General features: G+C 38.2%; 1 protein-coding gene across 4 annotated transcripts in view; it reads left to right on the top strand.

Annotated features, from left to right (window-relative positions):
* LOC137127507 (sodium-coupled neutral amino acid transporter 3-like) overlaps positions 1-23,935 on the top strand; it is a 35,913-nt gene extending 11,978 nt beyond the window's left edge. For 2 of the 4 annotated variants that reach the window (XM_067504568.1, XM_067504566.1), the window contains exons 2-17: positions 2,603-2,867; positions 4,139-4,171; positions 4,342-4,435; positions 4,552-4,667; positions 10,344-10,417; positions 10,601-10,693; positions 10,931-11,012; positions 13,459-13,544; positions 16,214-16,272; positions 16,635-16,778; positions 17,603-17,682; positions 18,068-18,168; positions 19,798-19,922; positions 20,020-20,164; positions 20,875-20,978; positions 21,629-23,935. In XM_067504568.1, the coding sequence (XP_067360669.1) occupies positions 2,734-2,867; positions 4,139-4,171; positions 4,342-4,435; positions 4,552-4,667; positions 10,344-10,417; positions 10,601-10,693; positions 10,931-11,012; positions 13,459-13,544; positions 16,214-16,272; positions 16,635-16,778; positions 17,603-17,682; positions 18,068-18,168; positions 19,798-19,922; positions 20,020-20,164; positions 20,875-20,978; positions 21,629-21,733 (1,575 nt within the window). In that variant the 5' untranslated portion in view covers positions 2,603-2,733 and the 3' untranslated portion in view covers positions 21,734-23,935. Of the gene's footprint in view, positions 1-664; positions 819-2,602; positions 2,868-4,138; positions 4,172-4,341; positions 4,436-4,551; positions 4,668-10,343; positions 10,418-10,600; positions 10,694-10,930; positions 11,013-13,458; positions 13,545-16,213; positions 16,273-16,634; positions 16,779-17,602; positions 17,683-18,067; positions 18,169-19,797; positions 19,923-20,019; positions 20,165-20,874; positions 20,979-21,628 lie in introns of all 4 variants that reach the window. The other 2 variants (XM_067504567.1, XM_067504569.1) reach the window with 2 other exon arrangements.
* The last annotated feature ends 278 nt before the right edge of the window (positions 23,936-24,213 follow it).

Genomic DNA, 24,213 nt, shown 5'->3' with positions numbered 1-24,213 from the left:
CAGCAACTCTGCTACAACTGTGCATGAATACAGGATACTGGCATTTGCTGAATTCAAGGTGGCGTCTTTTCACTTACAGTCCAGTGAAATACCTTTTCAGCCTCTCGAGTGGCCTGGCGAACTACAGCCAAGGGGGCCCCGTCAGTATAATGATGCCTGGCACAATAGTACCACTGTTCTCCAACTCGTTCCCAGGAAACCGCACAACATGTGCCATTGTGCAGTGTGCTTTGCTGCCCAACCACGTTGCCTGGCTTTAGCCAGAGACACCGTGAGTCCTGGCTGTACAGGGAAGTTCACAGCAATGTGGTCAGTAAGACAGGTTCTATGTGCTGCTAGATTAGATCAGGATTTATTCACCTCGCACTTTCTTTGAGGTGTTGAAATAATATTACAAAAAGCTACATTTATAAGAGCAGGCTGTAGAGTGGGAGAAGTCTGAAGAAACAAGGTCAGTTCAGTGGTTGCTAGGAATGGTGATACAGAAAACCCTGATCATTGTTGAACCCTCTTCAATAAAAGAGGAAACCAAAAGAAAAGTGACAAGCCGAAAAATGGATGCACAAAGGCAGCTAGAGCTGGTTCGTAGCTGGTCCTAGCTGGTTCTGCTCTTTTTATCTCAGTAATGGGGGTTCAACCATTTGTGTGTGCTCCTCTTCTACAGCTTCCAACGTGTTGTCCATTGTATCCTCCGCTGCTGTTTATGAAGCAGAGCAAAGGAGACCATTCAGGGCCAGCTGGATGGGGGGCTTTGGTCAATAACAACCAGGAGATACACGTCACAGGGGTCTTTCCAGGCCCCACAGCCAGCTGGTCAAGTAAGAATCTACAGCAGTATACCAAGGAAACTGAAGGCTGATGCAAAGCCCAGTGTGTCACGGTTAACTGAAAGCTCAGTTTCCCTCGTACATAGACCTGTCACTGGATGTGTCAATTATTCATAGGAATGGCTAAAACATCCATTCATGTTCAACTCAATGTTGTTAGTGTTAGTGTTGGGCAGTGGTTAAAAGCCTTTGCCCTGGGGAGGGATTAAACATCACTAATGCTTTTAAAGGTGGAACTGATTTACTAATTTTTTACTCAATCATTCATACTAAGTATAAACTTGCATCTGGTAAATAAATGACCCTTGCTTAACACTTTATGTGATTAAATTGCTACATTTTCATTCATATAAATGGCTTTGCACAGCAGACCTCACTAGTCATTAATGATTAATGATTTTAAACCCATCGGTTGGTTGAGAAGTGTTTGATTAACGTAGTTTCACATTTTAGGCATCTTTTTTTTTCTCTGTGCATTTGCTGGAAATGATGAGATTCTTGGATGTTATTATCAATATTTACAAATCCACCTCATCTGTCTTCTGGTTATTAGCTCCTGCATTCACGAATAATAATCCTGCTTCAGCCTCTTTATAAAATGTGTCAGAGAAACAAACGTCATTTTACGTCATGTGTCACAAACATACTAAACATAAACATACTAAACATACTAAAGTACGTGCGACGTGCTCCACGTGCTTCTATGGCACGTATATTCCTCCCAAGGGTGTGTTCGATTTGTCCAGAGACACACCGATAAGCTGGATGGTTTATTATGTGTGAACTAAACTCAGACCATTACACTTACAAACTGAGATGTGATTAAGAAGATTTACGAGCTATACTCTTTGACAAGATGATCCGCTGTGGTGACCCTGAACTCACAGGATAAGCCAAAAAGGACCAAAAAAAACAACAAAAAACATGCTGGAGAGTGAGAAAAGCATAATGTCAGTTCAAAAGATTTAAAGGACATGGAAGTGGCCACTGCGCATCAGTCCTGTCTTACTCGGTTTGAGAGATTTAAGTCGTAGAAACTTCATTCTACATTTGTTTGTTGGGCGTGAGACAGAGTCTGAAAGCCGTAAAGTTTAAAATGAAAGTGCCAGCGTTGAAATGCTGAAAGAAGGATGTTGATTCTAGCATTGTATGTTTTATTGTAATGTATAAAAATCATTTATGTCATTGATTTATTGTACAATACTGTATTCTTAGACTGGACTGTAAATGTTGTATTTTGTCATTGTATACCCAGTAAGTACAAACAAAGATTTGTCCTTTTGGCTATCTCTGGCATTTAAAGAAGAAATGTTAGTATTATACACTGTCTGTCAAATGAATTAATCAACAAGCCAACAGGAAATCCCGGGTCTTGTCATTAAATCAGCAGGTGTACAGGGAATTTAATCTTTCGTCTAGTTGTATCTGTATCATCCTTTTTTAACTTTTACAGAAAGTGATTTGGAGTTGTCACTTCCCATTGTTTAAAAAGGATAATTAAAATTCTTTCTTTCTTGCATTGTTATGACAGCTGAACAGTGTTAAATCCCACGTCACACCCTTATCTCTCCCCTTGTTTCCTGTGTGATTCTGTATTACATGCTTTACAATAAAAAAACACACAGTTCTTTGTCTTAAAAAATATTTTATCACTACATGAGTATTGAGATGGACTGTGAGTTCTAACACATCAATTATTTTACCTGGTAATTGGATGATGGGCTGCTTCTTTCATTGCGAAATAATATGCTAATTGCCCTTTTTTTCTTCCACAGGTCCCAACCGGAAAATAGAAACTTCATTTTCATAGAACTTTTAAAATATCCTCACAACCTCACAGTATCCACATCTTACACACATTTCAACAGACAGATTATTATATATAGAGTGAGGCACCTGAGCAGATATGAGTGAAGATAAACCAGCCGAGAGTGTGGAAACAGCTTCTGCTGAGGTCAATGCTATTCCTAATGGGAAAGGTCATGATCCCGGGGAGGAGACTGCAGCATTAGCTAAGACACCTCCAGAGGCTGCAGAAAAGTGAGTATACAAATACTCCTACTTAATCCCATGTACAGTGATCTGTTAACAATTCATAAAATAGAGTAATTGCAGTGTTTTTGTTGCCTTTGTGACCCATTCAAATAATAATCAGTGACGAACAGCCTGTGAGTTTACATTTACATTCACATTTAATCATATGGTAGTTAAACCATCTCTTTCATTTAAACATCCTGTTCCCTGTTACCTTTGTTTAAACAAGGTGATTTGACTCCCTGCTTTCCTTTCTTGATTAACTAGCCATTTACCGAAGGTCTCACATGTCTGCTTTCATGTGCTACATCACATTAGTGGCTGTGTGCTGTGTGCTAACAAGACATCAAATCAAATAAGTGTAAGGTGTAGCTTGATAGTGCCTGTTCAGTGCCTTCTCCAGTAATCAAGCACAAGTGTGTCTATCAGCACAAGAGGCACCTGTCCCTCATTGACATGTTGTACTACTGTATATTTGGAATAGAGGAATTCTTATATTCTTAATATCAACTGAATGAAAGGCATCAATGCTCACAGTACAACAGGGAGACAGAGCAGCTACGTCATTGCGTGTGCTGTGGTGGTGAGACTGATTATGTCACCCTGCTGCCTGGAGTGCCAGTTCAGCAGCATCACCAGAGTGACTGTCCCTCAACTTTGAGGTTGCAGACACAATGCCTTTGACACAAAACACTGTTATTAAATAATGTTCATTATCTTCCACGTGGAGTGCATTTAAGGAAAAAAATGTTTGATCTATCCATTCACCTCATATTTTACTGTAACTTGTTCTGGTTAATAATAAAGGGCAGTATTGTTTGTACCCTTGTACTTCATTCAAACAGCTCTTTCCAGGATGTACACTGATCAGCCACAACATTAACTGTGGGACAAGGGTCAGCTAGCCACTCTGAGCACTCTGAGGCTACACAGCCCTATACACAACAAAATATGATACACTGTGTGCAGAGGTGCTAGAAGTAGACAAACTCAATACTCAACTCAGTAGTATATACCAGTGTATATAGTGACAAATGGTTAAGCCACAATGGTACATCAGCCTTTATTAGTTAATTATCTTTTTATAAAACCCATATAGTATTTTTATATAAAATACATCGAGTGGTGTTAATGTTGTTGCTGATCGTTGTAGATGATCGTTTCTACACAGTCTGTTTACTGCATTATTTGCCTAATTATATTATGACCAAGGGTGTTGTTTTTCTAATTTGTGCTCTCATTGGGTGATGGATGGCCACTCTCTACACTGCTTGTAGGGAAACTGTAACTAGTAGTGCCCAGAATGCTAGGTATGTATGTGATAAAAAATATATTTGTATTCATTGTGTTTTGTGTGGAAATTGTAACAGAAAATGTACATTGTTATAAACCACAGCCTGTTCTCAAACAAAATAACTGCAGTGTTTTTGTTGTTTGCTTTCTTCCTTTATATTTGTATGACAGTGTTACTTTTCATTAGTTCTCAGAGAACAGAAAACACAGAGGCCAACCTCCCCGAGAGCCAGGAGTTCTTATCAGGCACTGAGGATAAGAAGATGACACACTTTACAGATGTAAGAGAAATCACAGACAACAGACTTTTCTCAGTTGTATCACAATATTATGCATTACCTGCGATCACCATCAAAGGATTTAATGGCTTTATTCCTCTCCTTTGTCTTGGTTGTAGTTTGAAGGAAAAACCTCTTTTGGCATGTCAGTCTTCAACTTGGGCAATGCAATCATGGGAAGTGGAATCCTAGGGCTGGCATATGCCATGGCTAACACAGGGGTCATCCTGTTTTTGTGAGTTATATTTATATATTTACATATTTTTTTATATAAGTAAATACTTCACTGTAAATTGGATTTTTTAATAACTTTAATAACTTCATGATCAGAGATTCACAGATGTAGTTTAACTCCTGACTGACTTTCTTCCTGTTAGGGTCTTTCCACATGCCGCAGAGCACATTTGTTTGATAAATTACATCTCAGATTAATATCAAATTGGAAATCCTTTAGTTGTGCTATAAATTGCAGAGAGCAATTGCAATCACAGATGCGTGGTCCTGTGTCTTGAGCCAATGGGTTCACCGCGGCATCGTCTAACAGTTGACCGGAGCTTCCAGGTTCATTGTTTATATTGTCATCCATATTTTTCAGATTTATATCCATTGGGAAGCCGTGGAGTTTATCTGTGGAGTTTTCAACTTTAATTCTTTGTAAGAAAAGCAAGATGGCAGCCGATAGTACCAGAAAAAACAAAACTCCTAATACTGTGTAACCGCTTGCGTAGCCTTATGTCTGGCATTGTTCTGCCCTGACATTTACCTGGCTCCAGAGGATTGGTTAGACTGTAAAGGCACACCTCGCTATAACCAGGTGTGACTGGCTGGCCTTAATTCTTCACGGCATAGGTGCAGGCAACATTCCTTAAAGATTTTAGTGAGGATAGCATCACATATTTATTGCAGACAATGATGATCAGTGATGCAAAATTCCCATTCCACTACATACCAAAGGTTCTAAAATTAAAAATGAATGGACATGATCAACAACCCCCACATAATAACATAAAATTTTTCCAATTTTTCCAGTTGTTTGAAATAAATGCAATAAGCAAATATTTAGTAAAATAGGGCCTGTGTTTTTGAAGGCTACTCTCAATAGATAGCACTGGAAACATCAACACCTTAACTTTTTCATCTTCCTTTTTATGTTTTGATACCACTTCCAGGTGGTGCCGGACTGTAAAGTGGCTGGTGCTGAAGCTTTCTGTGAAAGAATACAGGGCACTGCTGTATCTCCTGTTAAAATGTGTTAAAATTCCCGGGAAATTCAAGCAGAATAGTTTTTTGATCAGGAACACCAGAATAAAATTACAGTGCAGCAAATTTCAGCAACTTTTTGGGTGTATTCTTTTCTGCTCTTTGTTCCAAGTGGATTTAAACAACTGTGAAAATCTAGACCTTCTATTTCTGTTGTAAACCAGAGACAATCTCATAGAAATGGGAAGCAAGTTTTGTATTGGTAACTGCTATTGCTGGGCTAAAGTATTATTCAAGGACATTATCTGAGCTTTTTTCTAAAGCCATCATGTCTGGAGCGCGCGCGCCCCCCCCCCCCCCCCCCCCCCCATTACAGAAAACTCCTTATTTTGAACTGACTTGTGTGACTGTGGTTTTTCAAGCTGCCGGGCTGAACTCAGTGTCACCAAACACCTGCGTCTTTGACACTCGGCTAGACCGATGCCGAAATTACTCTGTAGCCGATTGGTCTACATTTCCCGCTGATGAATGCATACAATTGCGTGCAAATTAATAGTACGTGACCAAATACTACAGTGTGTATTTATCCCTCCTATTATAGATGAAAGGCTGTCTCTTGCGTGTTTATCTGCCTGCTCAAACAATAGAGTAGCCACTGAAAAATACAGGCAGGGCCAGTGACATATTTGGCAAAGGAATACTGACAATTCCTCTGTGATCCACATTGGTGATCACCTCAAAAACTTTTAAACTTTATTTTCTACCAATACACTGTGTTATTCTGAACCTTGGGTCCTGATCCTACGGGGGACAGAAGACCTAAAAATGAGGCGACAATGTTTGCTCAAAGACCAGGAAGTAAACAACAGCAAAAAAATAAAAAATCAATATCGGCAGCAACAAATGGGCCTGTTACACAGTATTTCTTATGTGTTTGACTGTCCACTGGCCTGAGTCACATGCTGCAAACATCTACTGTAAATTGATTCTTCATCCACTTTTTACAAGTACATCGGTGTGAGGCAGGATGCATAAATCCACATGTATACCTTTTTTACTGTATTTTTGACTATAAATCCAAAACTATAAATATATTTACAAATAAAGGATGTCAAGCTTTTTCAATTTGATCTGTTGTTGATAAACTGAACATTATGCATGTTTAGTGGACTGAGAAGCACAGTGTGATTCATGGACCTAAAAGTGAGGAATGTTTTATCTAAAACATTCCTCACTTTTAGGAATGTGTTCTGTTTCTGTTTTGCTTGTGGTATGGTGTTTCATACTGTATCACACAGATTTTCGTTGGCAGGTATAGAGGTTTTAGAGGGTCAATGGCCCAAGCTTGGGCATGATTCTATCGGGGTGGAAAGCTGTGTGCAGTGCTACAGTGACCCGAGTGTGTCAGTTTGTCTGATTGTCAGCAGATCTGGCCTCCCACTGCCACTTGACTCAATCCTCCACTGCAAGTCAGCCCAGCTAACAAAAAATCCCTGTTAACTGGCCAAGCGTTGCAGCCGAGGTGAAAGACGTGCTGCCTGGCCTTTCCAACAGGACAGAGGAATGAGGAGAGTGTGTTGGAGAGAAAGTAAATGTCACCAACAGTAACCACTAAAGAGAGAGAAAATACAGAATAGTTGGAAAGAGGTGGACTGGATCAGGGAAAGTCAGTAGATCAGGGGTTCATTCATAAAAGTTGCTCATGGTGAGAGTTCGTCACAGGGTTCCTAGAATTGTGGTGCTTTTCATACATCTCCTTTTAAAGTAAAAAAGAAATCCTAGTTTGATAATTGAAACATGCACCTTATGAGCCAAACAAAAAGCATTAATAGATAGACTGCCTAGATCAGGAGTGTGCTTATGTTTAACAAATGTATTTACAGGTGCACAGATTGCACAGTTGTGAAACCAAACTAATTACTCAATGTTTTAAATAGGGTTGAGTCATTTTCAAATACTAATGTTGATATCTTTTCGTACACTACTTCACATTTTGAAATATTCATTTTTCCCATAACTAAAGAAGCCATGATTATATTCAATTCAATTCAATTCAACTTTATTTATATAGCGCCAATTCACAACAAAGTCATCTCAGGGCACTTTACAGAATAAAGTCAAGATTATAAAGATATATAAAGAGAACCCAACAATTCCCCCTGGAGCAAGTCATAGGCAACAGTGGAGAGGGAAAAACTCCCTTTAACGGAAGAAACCTCCAGCAGAACCAGGCTCAGGGTGGACGGCCATCTGCCTCGACCGGTTGGGGTGAGTGGAAAGGGGAGAGAGAAAAGAACAGAGCAACAAAAGCAACAACAAAACATCTGGCAGATTGGTAGGATCAGTAGCTTCACGCTGGAAGACACACAGCTTCAAAGCCGGGGGACACCTGCAGAAAGGGACAAAGAGAAGGGGACAGAGGAGGACAAAGACAACTACGGGAGAGAACACACAGAGTTAATGACATACAGTGGTGACAATTGCTGGATGAGAGGAGAGGAGAGATGGTCAAGAGGAGGAAAGGAGCTCAGTGCATTGGGGGGTGGGTCCCCCAGCAGTCTAAGCCTATGGCAGCATAACTATAACTAACTATATGCTTTATTAAAAAGGAAGGTTTTAAGCCTAGACTTAAAAGTAGAGAGAGTGTCTGCTTCCCGAATCTGAACTGGGAGCTGGTTCCACAGGAGAGGAGCTTGATAGCTAAAGGCTCTACCTCCCATTCTACTTTTGGAAATTCTGGGAACCACAAGTAGGCCTGCATTCTGAGAGCGAAGTGGTCTACTGGGATGATATGGTGCTATGAGGTCTAAATATGATGGAGCCTGACCATTCAGAGCTTTATATGTAAGAAGCAGGGTTTTAAATTCTATTCTACATTTAATGGGAAGCCAATGGAGAGAAGCTAGTGAAGGTGAAATATGATCTCTCTTGCTAGTTCCAGTCAGCACTCTTGCTGCAGCATTTTGGATTAATTGCAGGCTCTTTAGGGAGTTACTGGGGCATCCTGAAAGTAGGGAATTACAGTAGTCCAACCTAGAGGTAACAAATGCATGGACCAGTTTTTCGGCATCACTTTGAGACAGGATGCTCCTAATTTTGGCAATGTTCCGTAGGTGGAAGAAGGCTGTTCTAGAGATTTGTTTTATATGTGAGTTAAAGGATAGATCCTGATCAAAAATAACTCCAAGGTTCCTTGCAGTAGTACTGGAGGCCAGACTTATGCCATCTACTGTGACAATATGGTTGGACATCATATCTCTGAGATTTTTGGGCCCAAATACTATGACTTCAGTTTTGTCTGAGTTTAAAAGTAAAAAATTGTGGGACATCCAGGCCTTGATGTCTTGTAGGCATGCTTGAAGCTTTATTAACTGATTATTTTCATCTGGTTCCATAGATAAATATAGCTGGGTATCATCAGCATAACATTGGAAATTTATGGAGTGTTTTCTAATAATGTTGCCTAAAGGAGACATATATAAAGTAAAAAGTATTGGTCCTAACACAGAGCCTTGTGGAACTCCATAGCTAACCTTTGTGTGCATGGAGGATTCATCATTAACATGAACAAATTGAAATCTATCAGATAGATAAGATTTAAACCAACCTAGTGCAGTTCCTGTAATTCCATTTTCATGTTCCAGTCTCTGTAATAAAATGTTATGATCAATGGTATCAAATGCAGCACTAAGATCTAACAGAGATTGTAAAAGTTCTTAGTCCTATGTCTAAACATAAACAACTGCACAAACTATTAGTGTAATAAATAACATAATAAAGACATTTGATGCCAGCTTTTAGTGCTTGACTGGTTTCAACATACACCTTAATGTATTTACTGACCTCCTTACATAAATAAAGCCATAATATGTATGGCTCTGACATTGAGGTTAAATTGTCTGTGGTTATAATTTTGATGGTGTTAAACAAAAAACAGTTGTGTATTTCTCTGATGATGGTGTGTGGTGTGTGATCAGGAAGATTTAGGGGAGAATTTTTTTTGGCCAGGAGCATTTTTTAAGTGTATTTTTCAAAAAGCGTCAGGCGTCGCAGGACAGACCAATCTTGATGTTTGGAAAATGAGACATAGCTAATACCCTCATGTACAAATAGGAACAACAGTAGAATTTGAGAGAAGAAGATGAGGTGGAGCCAGGAGAGGGTTACACTTGCTCTAGGAACCAAACAGAAGAATCCAATGGTTAAAAAGAAAAGCTACAAGCAGGAGAACGATTGCAGGCACAGTCCTTGAGCCTCAGTTACTGAAAATGGAGAGAATAACAGGTGTGATTGAAGTGAGTTACTCCACCAGTGAGGAAAAAGATTAATGTTTACAAAGGATTTTCCTCATTTTGTCAGTTCCCAGAACTGTGTAGGAACCATTTCTTTTGAAACAGCCCATCTGGTGTATGTTTACTGAATGTAGCACAGGGCAGAGGGGCTGATAGAGCAGCCTCCTTGGCTCAGCTGGAGTAACAATCCCGGCTAAATAGAAGCCATTGAGGCTCTGCTCCACCAATGCAGTACCAATATCTAAAAGATGAAGGTCTGTGCTGCAGCTGTGTAAATAGCCTACAGGTTAACATGCAGTGTCAAAATGTAATATATAAGATTTTCTGTTACTAAAAATGAAGAGACTTGGTACATTGATGCTAAATGAATACAGTTTTGTCAGTAAAAGCAGTCATGATCTGATGTTTGTTTGTTTCAGAGTACTTCTGACAGTGGTGGCAGTTCTGTCATCCTATTCCATCCATTTATTGTTAAAGTCATCCGGTATTGTAGGTACGTATGTTTCACATCTTTTGATCAGACAGTAAGACTGCAATGTAGAAAACACCTACTTTGCAGTGATCTGCTTTTTTACAACATAACTTACCATGCATAAGCCTATTTACATTTTCAGTCTAAAGTTTGGTTGGTGTTGACATGATAGTATCCTTTATCGTTTTTTTTTTTGTGGCTCAGGTATTCGTGCATATGAGCAGCTGGGCTACAGGGCTTTTGGGACTCCGGGGAAGATGGCGGCAGGTATTGCCATCATACTGCAAAACATTGGAGGTGAGGTCGCACACCACCATCTGTCCTCACACTTACACATATTTTTTTCATCTGCTGTGATGTTTCTGGTATAATACTTATAGTATTAAATGATTTGTTGCTTGGGATTAGTGTGTACTTGCTGTGTGTTAGTGTGTATGTGTATTAAAATGCCTTCGTGTTTATTCTATATGTTAACTTCAGTGTATATTAATAATAATTTGTGTGTGTGTGCGTATGTGTGTGTCCTCTTCACAGCCATGTCCAGTTACCTGTACATAGTCAAGTATGAGTTCCCTTTGGTCATCCAGGCCTTTATGGAGGTGGATAAACCTAATGGGTGAGTTGTTTGTCACTTTGTGGTAACATGTTTGATTTCAGTCCAGAGAACACGGGATGCTCATGCCTAAAGGGAAGGAATACACCTGACCTCTAGTCAAAGGGTTTTGTTAAAAATAGTGAAAAACTGCTGCACATATAAAATGCAATTAATTAATACCCTAAATCAGGGGTAGAAAACTCTGAGCAGGGATAATCTGGAGGACCAGGTTTAGCTACACCTACTATAAACACATGTAATACTGGTTCAGTTTAATATTTGAAGACACTGCCGAGTCTTTTAAAGACTAATCCACTGTTGTTGTTTTTTTTAAAGTCCTGTCAGGATGTGGCTGTTTGTGAGCCTGGTGCTGCTGGTGTGCTGCTGGTGTGAGAACAGCTGTGATAGTGACCCCAGAGTACAAGAGCAGCACAGCAATGTGAGAAATGCTCACATCAAAATACAGCTAGTGTCCACAGCTGAAAATGTAAACCACACTCACTTCCTTAGACTGGATTACAAGTGAGGTGTTAACCCCCTTAACCCTCACTCCATGTAGAATCTCCCCTCCTCTACCTTTCTGTCTTGAGACAGGTTGGCCAAGAAGAGGAGGAGAGAATGGGGTATTTATATATTTGTATCTCTAATTAAACAGCCCTGTATATAAATGGGGAATGTTCGCAACAGAAGGGTTTGTTGAGTTTTTAAAAAACATATTACAACAGAGCTAATAAAAAGGCACAAGTGCATGCATTGCTCCAATGAAGACAGTAAAGACAGCGACTGCTACATGTCCACATTGTTTTCTGGTGTCACCACTGTTTTCTCTCTGTAGAAGTTCTTGATGCTGTAGGCTGTGGTCAGCAATCACTGTTAATTTGAGATGGCAGAATTCCCAGTGACATTGGCCAGTGTGAGTTCCTCCTAAACTGTGCAGGAGATGAGCAAAATAACAATAACACCTCACAATCTGATGAGGTCGAATACAATAGTGCTGCAAAAAATACTGTAGTTATAGAAAGTAAAAAAATTGCAATGATAGCAAATATAACTGTGTTAAGTGTGTGTGTGTGTGTGTGTGTGTGTGTGTGTGTTTGTGTCAACTTTTCAGAGAATTTTTTGTATGTTAGTTCATGTTTGTTTGTTAACATCAATGATTATTGCAGCTGTGTGTTTAGATGTCATTAGCAAGAGGCTGTAACATTGTATGTGTGTATCATTGAGAGACACTGTCCGTTGTCTTGAAGGCCAGAGAGCACGATGACAACAAACAGATAAGCCTCACTTTACTGAAACTTGTGCGTAAATGTGTTGCAGTAGATGTTGCATATCTGCAGTGTCTCCCACCTGATAGATGTCAACAAATGCAAAATATGTCTGTGCATGAGACAGAAGCATGTGTCAGTGGAGTCTGTTTGTCACATGTTGTTTTTTAGCAGTGGAAGTATTCACGCAACCTTTTCACAATGCTTAGTCAAACACTGTAGCATGTGCTTCTAAGGGCTAGGAGTCAACAAAAGCTTAAATACTTTATATTAACAGTTAACACATTTATTATTGTGTATCCTAACTAAAGAAAACTGAAAACCGTGGCATATGGTATATTATGTGTAAACTGTGAGGTGACATAATTTGGCATGCTACGAATATTACTAATGGTATAACTTAACTATAATGATATAACTTTATGGTAATATTTGATGTGATTGGGTTTCTCTTTCTGGAATTTAATTTATGGATTGGTCATAAACAAACCTAAGCATTTGGCTATTTTAACCACAAACTGTTTCTGTATGAGCTATTAATTAGTTTTCTCACAATAAGAGAAAAAAGTGCTGAGCAAGTCTGCTGCCAGATATGTATAAATACTGAGAGCACAAGCCCAGTTTCCAATTACCACGTAAGATGTTTTAGCCTTCAAAAAAGTATATGCAAAAAAATAGTAGGGAAAATGTATCATTAATTTTACCTGCATTTTTCCATTAAAGTGATACAATTCTTCATCGTGGAAAAACATAAAAATCTCGTATAATAATTTATGTGTAAAACTGACAAATTTACATACATTTGGAATTGGGAACTTCATAAAAAAATAATGTTAACCCACACTTAGCATTAAACAGTACTCATGCCAGCAATAATCCTCTGTTTGCTGCAGTACAGGGAGCAAAGAAGCTTATTTTTTCCACTGTTCAGTACATATTTGATTTCTTGGCAACCACTGATTATGATTAGTGCTTATTTCTGTTGAGCTGTGAATTAAAATATATGAGCTTGGCATAGTTATAAAATGATACTTCTTCCATGTAAAACTTAGTTTCTTCACTACTTCTAGCTATTCACAAACTTTGCAATATCTGACCCAGTGCAAATGCTTAACACAAGTGAGAATAAAGAGAAGTGTTTATGCTGTGTAATCCAAAACTATACATGTAATTGTCTCTCACTTTGTCTTTCTGCCTCTCAGAACTGAATGGTACCTGAATGGAAACTACCTTGTGATCATTGTCTCTGTTGCAATAATTTTACCATTGGCTCTCATGAAACAGCTTGGTGAGTGTCTAATTTTATGTCGTTTTAATAAGACACCTTATATTTCAGATAACAATACAGTTTGGGTTAACTTTTAAGTTCTATGTTTTTTTTTAATAGTAGCCACCATAAAGAATGGTCATATCAGACCAAGTAAGGCTGTAGCAGTTAAATGTCTAGGTGCACTGAATGGAGAAAGTCTTTTAATTAATCTCTCTAGAGCTATTTGGTTTTGTAAGGTTAATGGAACTATGTTATAAATTGAAATATTAAATACACCTTAATTTTCCCAACATCCTGTGGGAGAAATAAAATCACAGGATTTGTGGCGCTCTAAGGGTTTAACATAGTGACCAGTTCAAGGATGCTTCAGGGAATGTAATCGTCAGAGCTTGATTTTTGTTCCTCTGCTATTATAACAGATAATCTATCTGCAATGCCATACTGCACAAATGTTTTATGTTTTTGTATTTATTTTCATTTTGTTACTTTTCATGAGAGGTGAGTGCTCTTCTTGTTGTTGATATTATATCCCGCAGAGAGAAGAGTTTTCAGAGCTAACTAAGCCTGCAGTGTCTTCATCTTCCACTGTTTTCATCTTCTTCAATTCCACTGTTATGCTTTTGAGATGTCTCCTTGTACATTATTTATATACCTGCTTCTTTATCTGATTTAATGTCAAATTTTTAGGCATGTCTTATAATTGCAAACATTGCTTTTTTCACAGGTCCATTTTAAAACTCTGCTGCTCTTTTGACACACACCTTCAATGCTTCAGAGGAACAAACATATGAAAATAATCAGAAGGAATAAAGAAAAAGCAACATGACAACACTGCAAAAATGCACAGGCCTCTTTCCATTTAGTATACTCTCCAAACTTCAGTGAAAACTAATGAAACTTCAATGGTCTCACTAAGTTTAATCAAGTCACCTCCTTTCAAAGTTACTGTCTGTTAACACAAATTTCCATCTTTTTCATTTCTCTAACAGAAGTTTCTTGCCAAACTACACCATAGGTTCCACTGGCTTTTTACACACATGCTACAGAGAGATCCAGAAAGGCAGTACAAAGGTCCAACAGTTGTGGGCGACCTTGAATTTCAGGAGGATATTTACATAGTATGATGAAGCAAACATGAACCATAAAACACCAGATGGAAAAGGCAAAATAGGGCCAAATTAATGCAAACACAAATGCATAAATAGCATCCCAGTACTTCTGTTTACTATGAAATACCCCTTGGTGTACAGCGACATTTGGCTCCACAATGCTGAGGCAAATATTTTACTTACCCTACAACCTATATGAGCTGGTAATTTAATCATAGTTGTGCTTCTCCGACTTTGAGTAGTAAAAATTTGCTTTGAGAAAATTTACTATTAAAAATCCTAAATCTTTATAATCTAATAATAATATTATAATAAATAATATTTTTTATTCTACAACATGCACAGATATATAATGGACTATAATGTTTCTCCAGATGCTTCTCCTGCGGTTTACCATAAAATCCCACAATTAAAAAAAGTAAGTTGGTTAAAGTTAAATAAAACTACATGGGATACAAAAAAGACAAATAAAAAACAGTGTATAATAAAAAATAAAATGTGGCATAAATAATAGAACTCTTAGCTCCATATACATGTAACTCTTTGCAAAATGTACTTGTCAATTTTTAGTGCTTATGGCAACAACTTGATCCTTTCAGGATTTCTCTGAGGAAATCTGTGGAAAAATCCAAGATTTCTGTACCACAAGAGGTGAAATGCTGTGAGTGCAGCATTCTGCCACTATTGAGTTTGCAAAGTACAAATTTGCTTCCAACTTAACAATGTTTACAACTTTAAAGTAAAACCAGGGTTAAAAGAACATACTGTACCTACAGCTAGTAGGGGATTTTGCAATGCCACTGCTCACAGAAAACTAGTATCTAGTCCCCCTCATCTATTACAGTAAATCATTTGTAATTTTTGTATCTTCTCAGGTAATGATCTTCCAGGCCCTCACTGCAGCCACGATCAGCTTTCTCTACTTACATACCTCCCAGTTGCTTCTGTCAGTAGTGAAATTATTAATAAATGCGAATTTGCCAGTTCTTTTACAAAACTGCCACCACATTTGACATGGGCATAGGTCCTAAGCTGCTCCGTTAATTTTTTTTAAACATACTTTCTGTTTTCCATCTTTTAGTAGTATGTCTCTGTTGAGAGATGACCAGCCAGAGAAAATACAGGACCCAAATGCAGACAATTCAAACAGACTGGAAGTTTATTTATCATACAAAAATAAGGTTCCTGTGTATCAGACAAAGACAGGCAGGACAGTACAGAAGTAAAAAAAAACAGTTAATTAGTCTAGAAATAAAGTCCAAAACAGTCAAGCGGTTGAAATTGTGTTGACACAGGAAGAATGGACAAGGAAATTGCTGTTGATGTAAATGGTCTAGTCAACAACTCCATGTGCCGTTATCCTCAAAGCAAAATCTGAAACATATTCAGGAGAAGGTTTGTTTTCATGGTGTTGGACCAGGAATTCCATCCAATTATGGCTGCGTGGTCTTTATGTCAGCAAAACATTGAGATCTGGATCATGATTTTAAAAAAAAAGCTGTGTGTAACATATTTCAGATTAAGAAGGACCATGATATACCAGAGAGCAGAAATGCTAATGAAGTGTTTGTGTTTTAGGATACCTGGGATACACTAGTGGGTTCTCCTTGAGCTGCATGGTTTTCTTTCTCATTTCGGTAAGTTCTCTGACTTGATATGCACACGTGAGGTAGAAACATCAAGGCACCACATTCAGGTCACATTCTGGGATCAGGCTTTAACGTGGGGTTTCATTTTTTTCACCTTCCCACCACCTCTCTCTATTCACTGCCTCTGTCTATTCATTGACATGGACTTATGTTTGCATGCTACATTTCCAGACTGTGCTGGTTCTCTGTCTTCCCTGACCTAGTTTTTGCTGTGTGAGCTGTAATCCATGCATTGCTCCCTCTGTCTTTCCCTTGCTCCCACAGTGCCATGTTTTTCGCTTGTCTTTATGCAAACTACATTCAACGGTATTTGTTTCTGCTTGACGCCTCTTTCTTCTTCCCCCGTGCAGGTCATCTACAAGAAGTTCAATATCCATTGCCCAATGAAGTACTTCGACAATGGCACCGTCAGTGTAATGAATGTCAGTGTTATGGGTCCTGGTGGGGAGACAGACCCTGCCTGTATTCCCAAAATGGCCAATCTCAACTCACAAGTAGGTTTTAGCATGTCACTCAGTCTGAAACTGCAAATCCACCTCCGCTGCTATGAACACTGACAGCAACCCACTTGTGTGATAGTCATCCTCAGCATGTTGCTAGTAACAGTTCACAACCTAAGCATGGAAATTACTCTCGGTTTAAAGCACTTAGTTGTACTTATGAGGACACCAGGGCTTTTATCAAGCTGTTAATGATAGACAAGAGTCTAGTATTAACGCAAGGCTCAAAGTTGTCCAGTGCTGTCTAATGTTCTCACCAGAAGAATAAAAATGCTTTGGCATTATCTTGGTTACATTGAGATTTTCAGGGTTGGCCTTTATGGGCCAAAGAGAGGGTAATGAGTGAAATGGGAAAGACATGACATTTCACTAAGTAGCTTATTTTTTCCTCTCAGTACACACCTACACAACAGGACAGGACTTTTTAAAAACTCTTAGCTACGGCTGCTGGCCTAAACCATTTTCATTGTAACATTCCAGTACTTCATTTTATTGAAACTATTTTATTTTCCAGAGAATTAGCAAATACCAAACAGTTGTTCCTGAGTTCTAGGAAATCCTATTAAGTCTCTGTGACCATCCCTTAAAGATTTATGAGACTTTCCTAACCCAGGCTAGTAAGGCCAGTCCCTGCTGCTTAAGGCATTGTTAAATAGGCTAAAGCTGGTCTGCAGCCAGGTCCAAGTTAATCACAGGGAAACAATTAGCTCTCTGTAATGTGTCTGAGGGAGTAATGGGCAGTTAAGCATGAGGTTGGTGGTAAGACGCCTGGGATTGCGCTGCTGTATCTATGGTGACTTGTTGGGGTTCATTTTCAGACGGCCTACACCATCCCCATCCTGGCGTTTGCCTTTGTGTGCCACCCTGAGGTCCTGCCCATCTACACAGAGCTGCGCAAGTATGTTTTTATAATGAAAACCTCCTGCTGCGTTTTGGACAAGAAACCAGTTGCATAGAAAAGAGGAAAGCTACTGTGTCTGCATTGTACTTGGCTGATCATAACCTAGTCACATGCACTGCTTTCACATTTTGAAGTTGGCACTGCTTGTATGATGTAGCATGTTGTTAGTTTAAAGTTATCATCCTGCTTTGAACCCCTGTTGCTTGTTTTCCTAAGATTAATGTGGATGTGGGATTGAATCTTGGAGGCATTTACCTACAATATATTGTATTTTTAGTAACTGGACTAGATAGAATTGTGACAATGTGGCTGCCCTGAAGAAGAAGTGTGTATGTGTGTTTGTTTGTGTGTGACATCACATGGAAATATATTCTGATTTCAGCCCCACAAAGAAAAAGATGCAGCATGTGGCCAACATCTCCATTGCAGTCATGTACGGCATGTACTTCCTGGCTGCTCTTTTTGGATACCTAACTTTCTATGGTGAGGCCGGGTCCTTCTCTGATTGCAGAATATTCTGTCTCTTGCTCCTTGTCTCTTGATCTGTCTGTCTCTCCCTAAGTATGTTTGTAACAGATAGATTCACTTTGTCGATCTAGCTGTCGCTCCAGGATTTCACATTGTTGCGATTGCAACTTGTTCCGGGGCGACTGTGGCGCAGGAGGTCGAGCTGTCGTCCACCAATCTCACAGTTGTTGGTTCGATCCCCGGCTCCTCCGGTCACATGTCGAAGTGTCCTTGACACTGAACCCCAGCTTAGTTGCTCTCGGTGAGTGTAGGCCCGGCTACATAGCAGCTCACCCATCGGTATGTCATTGTGAATGCAAATGGAACAATGAGAAGCAGCGTCAAGTGCTTTGAGTATCAATAGGTAGATAAGTGTGAGCCGTAACTATTAATTTTACAAATCCCTAATTAAAACATCATAAAGACATTGCAACATGCATCACAGTAATTTAGAAAAGCTTTTGTGAAATCAGGCATTTCAGGCCTAATAATGACAAAAATGACTGCAAAATCCTGGAGGGACTCTATGAATCTATCTATCTATCTATTTTTTTTTTTTTGCAGCACCCCTTTTTAATTTTCCATATTGGCTTCCATTGAGTTTCCATTGTTTATATTAGCATATTATCATTTGTGAATTATTGTATTATAGCAGAGCACTAATCCCACATGCAGAAAAGCACTGTGTTACATCTGCTCCCTCTAGTGATCAGGCTGTAGATCTTACAATAACCATTTACACTGCTACTGTAATCTTGATAAACGTTTTACTAGATGCAGTCGAGTAACAAGTCATTTTTTCCAGCATGCATGAACTATGATTTCTGCATTATTATATTAATGCAGTTTTTCTCTGTTCCTTTACTACATTTCTTGAATAAAAATGATCAAATTATCAAAAGTGCTTGTTCAACCTCCACATCACATTAGCCTCATATTTTAAGCAACAACTCATTCTTTTGTACAAATTGTCTGTGGTTCCCTACTATTTATTACCTATTTTGATCGAAATGCAGTGTTTTCTATTGAACACACTTACCTCCTAAAACTTCTAGGAGTTAGTTGACTGCAGAAGTCAATTCATGCAAAATGTTTCAATCATAATGTGTCGAGCATATTTCTATACATTTTTATTAGATTTCCTTGCAAATATGAATTGATAAATTGCCCACAGGTGAATCTTGACTGTCTCTAATGAAGGAAAATGTGTGAAGGGAGGATCAACCAATGCATTATATATAACTCAGAGGTGCATCTCAGGAACCTTCAGATGAAAAAGAAAACAGTTTCACAATGTCTGACAAATATATTTTTTATTTTGTATTTTTCCTTTGTGCTATTTAATCAGGAAATTCTTCCTGATCACACTGTTATTGAAACCAAACATAGAAATTTATGGGGTAGGTCGTACAAACTGTCTCAAGAAATGCACCCACTGTTAAGAATAATTTACCAAATCTTGGAAATCTCTAGGAAAAACTGTATTAATACTACACTTACTTGATATTACTACTGTAGCTACTTTTTAATACAGTACAAGTCATGTTTTGCTAAGTGGTTTAAGGACAGGTTCATCAACTATTCCTCCATTTTTATTTCTTTCAGGTGAAGTGGAAGCAGAGTTGCTTCACACCTACAGCCGTATTGACCCATACGACACTTTGATTTTGTGTGTCCGTGTGGCTGTGCTCACTGCTGTCACACTCACTGTGCCTATTGTGCTTTTTCCTGTGAGTAAATGTTAAGCACCAACAGTTTACATTCTATTTTCTTCATTCTGTACCTCTGCATCATTTTAAAACAGTTGCTTTTTTTTGATACAATAAGGTAAGAAGAGCAATTCAGCAGATGATTTTTCCCAACAAGACTTTCTACTGGCCGCGGCACATTGCCATTGCTTTGATTCTGCTCACTTTTATCAACCTGTTGGTCATCTTTGCCCCCAACATCCTGGGCATCTTTGGGATCATTGGTAAGTTAGAGCATCATGATAATGATGGCCTTGATGTAAAAGCACTTCATTTAGACTGACTCATTTAAAAGGAGAAATGGCCTTCAAATAACCTGAATTACTTTTATGACAGTGAATGTATCATTGAGTTATGCCCGTGCACATGTTTTACATTCACTTATTGAATTTACACATGCAAAGTAACTTTTTCTGGAAACAACTCAGTCTGTATTCAAGGACTTTGCATACATTTTATGACATATGAAGTTAAATGTTAGAGTGCTCCTACATGAGTGCTGACGGTCGGAAATTTGATCAGAAAACAACAGTTTAAGTTACAAATTGAACGTAACACTAAAATTGATCTGTAGCCACAATGTGTATGGCAGACTAAAGCCAACATCAGAGTTGTAGTCATAAAGGAAAGTTATTCAAAAAACATACAATGTTTGTGTGCAGCATGTAATTTTTTTTTCACCGACACTGGCCTTGATGTAATGGAAAGCACTACTTTTACAGATAGAGTTCAACGGGTATTTACAGTCTAAATTAAAAAAATTCATATGATCAACATTCATTTCTAGTAGTGGAACAAAATCAATATTAACAATTTTTTTCTGTTTTAAAAGTCCCCATTAAAGTAATCCCCATTACAGTACGGTCAGAATGATAGCAGCAGCTCATGTAGAACTGCTTTCATGATTAATTGTTTGTTTTTGTCTGCTTCCCAGGTGCCACATCTGCCCCTTGTCTCATCTTTATCTTCCCTGCTGTCTTCTACATTCGTATTGTACCCAAAGAAGAGGAGCCACTGCGCTCTGTGCCCAAAATCCTGGTAAGTCTAAATTGGAGAACCAAAAAAAATATATAAATAATTTTTGTTAATTTATTTTAGATTAAATGATGTTTATTCTAGAAGAGGGTCTGTCTAAACACAGAGGCATAAAATGGCAAGACATAACTGGGAATATAATCTTACACAACAAATGGACTGACTGATGCCTATTACTTTGTTTCTATAAATGCCTTGTTTGGTAACAGTTACAGATGTCAGGTGCTGATTGGGGTTATGTAAGGACGGCTTTAAAAAATATATTATTATGCCATTATTATGTACAAACAGTGAAACTGTGACTTAATTTGTCCATGAGAGGCCACTGACTACAGTGTATTTTTCAGCAAGGGAATGTCTTGTGTCCTTTGACATTTAAATACTAATTTAAAGAAACTATGATAAACATGTATACTCTATGGTGTTAACAGCTTTTATAAAGCTCACAAATATTGATTTCAACCAAAGTATTTTGTACACCCATAGTTAAAGTAACACTAAAACACTGTGTGTGGGGGGTTATGTTCACTCAAAGACTCAAAGATTTACAGTTGAAGTTACCGTAAATATGACTCTAAAAGTGATGTCTCCAGTTAAACGTCCTATAATGCTCTCTGTTCTTTGTCACTCTCGTTAATCACTCTCTCTTCCAGGCTGCCTGTTTTGCTGGGATTGGCTTCCTATTTATGATAATGAGCCTCAGCTTTATCATCATTGATTGGACATCAGGCACCAGTAAAACCAGCAGTGGTCACTAGGCACAATGTTGCTTTTTTTAAAAATTGCTTTCAGGTTTTGTATTGTTGATTTAGATATGTTATAATGTTTTTACATTGGTTTATTTTTGATGTTAAAATGCCCAGTGTTTTCCATTAGAGATTATCCGCCACATATGAGGACTACAGAGTTCATGACAGCTCTGTATCCCTTTGCAAATGCTCTCACTTGAAAGAGGTTAAACTGTATGTACTGCACATCCTGCCAAATAGTGACTGCTGATCCAGGCCAGAGGACTCTCTTGGAAAGCTGACAGTGATTTCAATGAGAAGGCAAGTGCAACAACTGATGGCTGTGATATTGCATGGATGTGAAAAATAGAAAAGTTAAAATGCACAATGCCACTGACTTATACACTTATACACCTGTCCCAGTTTTTCTTCTGAGCATCTGCAACCCTTTGCTATCCCTGCCTTTCCTACGATCTGTGATCTGTATCCTTTGACTGAGATTATAACAAAAACTGAGGCACCTCTCTGATAACTGTTTTGTATTGAATTTATTGAATGATAGAAAATGATTTTAGGATTTTTATGTCTACTATTATTATTATTATTATTATTATTATTATTATTATTAACAGTATCTATTTGTTATTTGAATAGCTACATCTTTAGAATTCTCTTCACACACAGAGTGATAGTAAAAGCTATTGCACAGATAGAAAAGTTAAAAGAATAATTTAGCATCTTGTTGAACTATAGAACCCTTATTTTCTTCCTTGCTGAGTATTAGATGAGGAGAACATCACCAATCTCGTGTCTGCACAGTAAACATAAAGTTAGAGCCAGCAGCCTGTTAGCTGAACATAAAAACTAGAAAATGTCAAACTGTTCCTTTAAGACACAGAGACATTTCCAACTCATTCTCAGCTTGCGTTGAAAGTGCTGATTATTTTAGGGTTTGGAGGTGTTGAAATTGTCACCTCTGACAAAGCCGGGTGCAAAAACCACAAGAAGCATGTGGTGCAGTGTTGTCAGCACATTTATCATAATATTCCTAGATAATAAGAACTATATGTATATTTTTAGTAGTCTACCTGATGAAAACCTCAGTGGATGCAGTATGGACTGATGATCCTCAGCTTCTGAAGCTTACTGAGGTGATCAATGTTAGAGGCAGGTTACAGATCAGGAGCATTTTTAAATGCTTTTGGACGGTGTAGATCACTACATGAAAGAATGCCTTTATTATGCAAAGAGTTTTTCTTTATTATTAATTCTGAGTAGATAACAGTGATTAATGGTACTGAAGACCTCATTAGTACTATGTATAGATTAAAGTGATACGGAAAGTTACCACTCAGTGTTGCTCATCATTGGGCAGGGATGGCCTTTAACTGGAACAATTGATGAGTTTGTTCTGAACATTTACTGGAAGTAATCAGAGGTAACCAAACACGTCTAAAACAACAACAGGGTGAAACAGTAATAACAGTTTGGTGTCTGTAAATATTTCTACATCCGGCACAAGCTTGATCCCTGAAAGCAATGACACACGTGGGATTACAGTCTCTTTAACAATTGTGGTAGTTAGCAATAGCACCTTTTTCCTTTGATAAGCACAACTTCTTGCGACCATTAATATGTTAAAACAAGCAAATTATATCTAAGTCATTCTCCCTTTTAAAAGACTGCTTTGTATGACAATATTAATGACTCTAATGTAGATTATGAGAACATTTGCCATGTATTGATGATGTAATATGGATGTTTTCTGAAACACTACTTGAAGTAATGTTAAACTTAGCCTTCCTGTGAGCCCCTGTGATCATTAACTCCCTACTCTGGTCCGTTCTGTAGGTGAAAACAACAAATTATTTGGATGTACTGTTGGAGGTTTTAAAGTGTCTGTTTTTTTATCTGTAGTAGCTATATTAATTTGTGTTGTTAAACCTGGACCTATACTTTGATCAGAAGTATGATTCAAGTGTGTGTCTCCTGCCACAGCTATTGCTTTAGAATTCATGTTCAGTGTTTATTTGGATGTATCACTTGTATCTGAATTAGTGTGATAAAGTGCAAGATGCAACACCTGTCAATGATTGTTTTTTGTTTTTTTATAGTCAGTAGTATATATAATCAGTGGTGTCGTTTCTGACTTCATTGCTGCTTGTTGGTAGAGAGTAACCTACTAACTTTCAGTAGTAAGTGAGCTGGTGTGCTTGCCTACATTTAATTATTTTTTTAATGATTAAATCTCTTACACCAGACTTTGTTACACACCAGCCCTCTTTTAATCCAGTTGTGTTTGTTTAAATTTGGACACTTGGTTGTTTCTACTATCTGTATGCAAAGGGAATCATCTAAATCAGCCACTGTGTTTGTTGTTGTTTCACCAGTGCAAAGGTTACATTTATAACCAGCCTCCTAGTTTTACCATAATTTATGGCTGTCTGTATGATAAAGCCATCAGTAAATTAGGTTGGTATTAAAGCCTGTATTCAAATGGTGCACACACA

Source organism: Channa argus, chromosome 5 (assembly GCF_033026475.1).
Source record: "Channa argus isolate prfri chromosome 5, Channa argus male v1.0, whole genome shotgun sequence".
NCBI lineage: Eukaryota > Metazoa > Chordata > Actinopteri > Anabantiformes > Channidae > Channa > Channa argus.
This window is presented reverse-complemented; position numbering and strand designations above follow the sequence as displayed.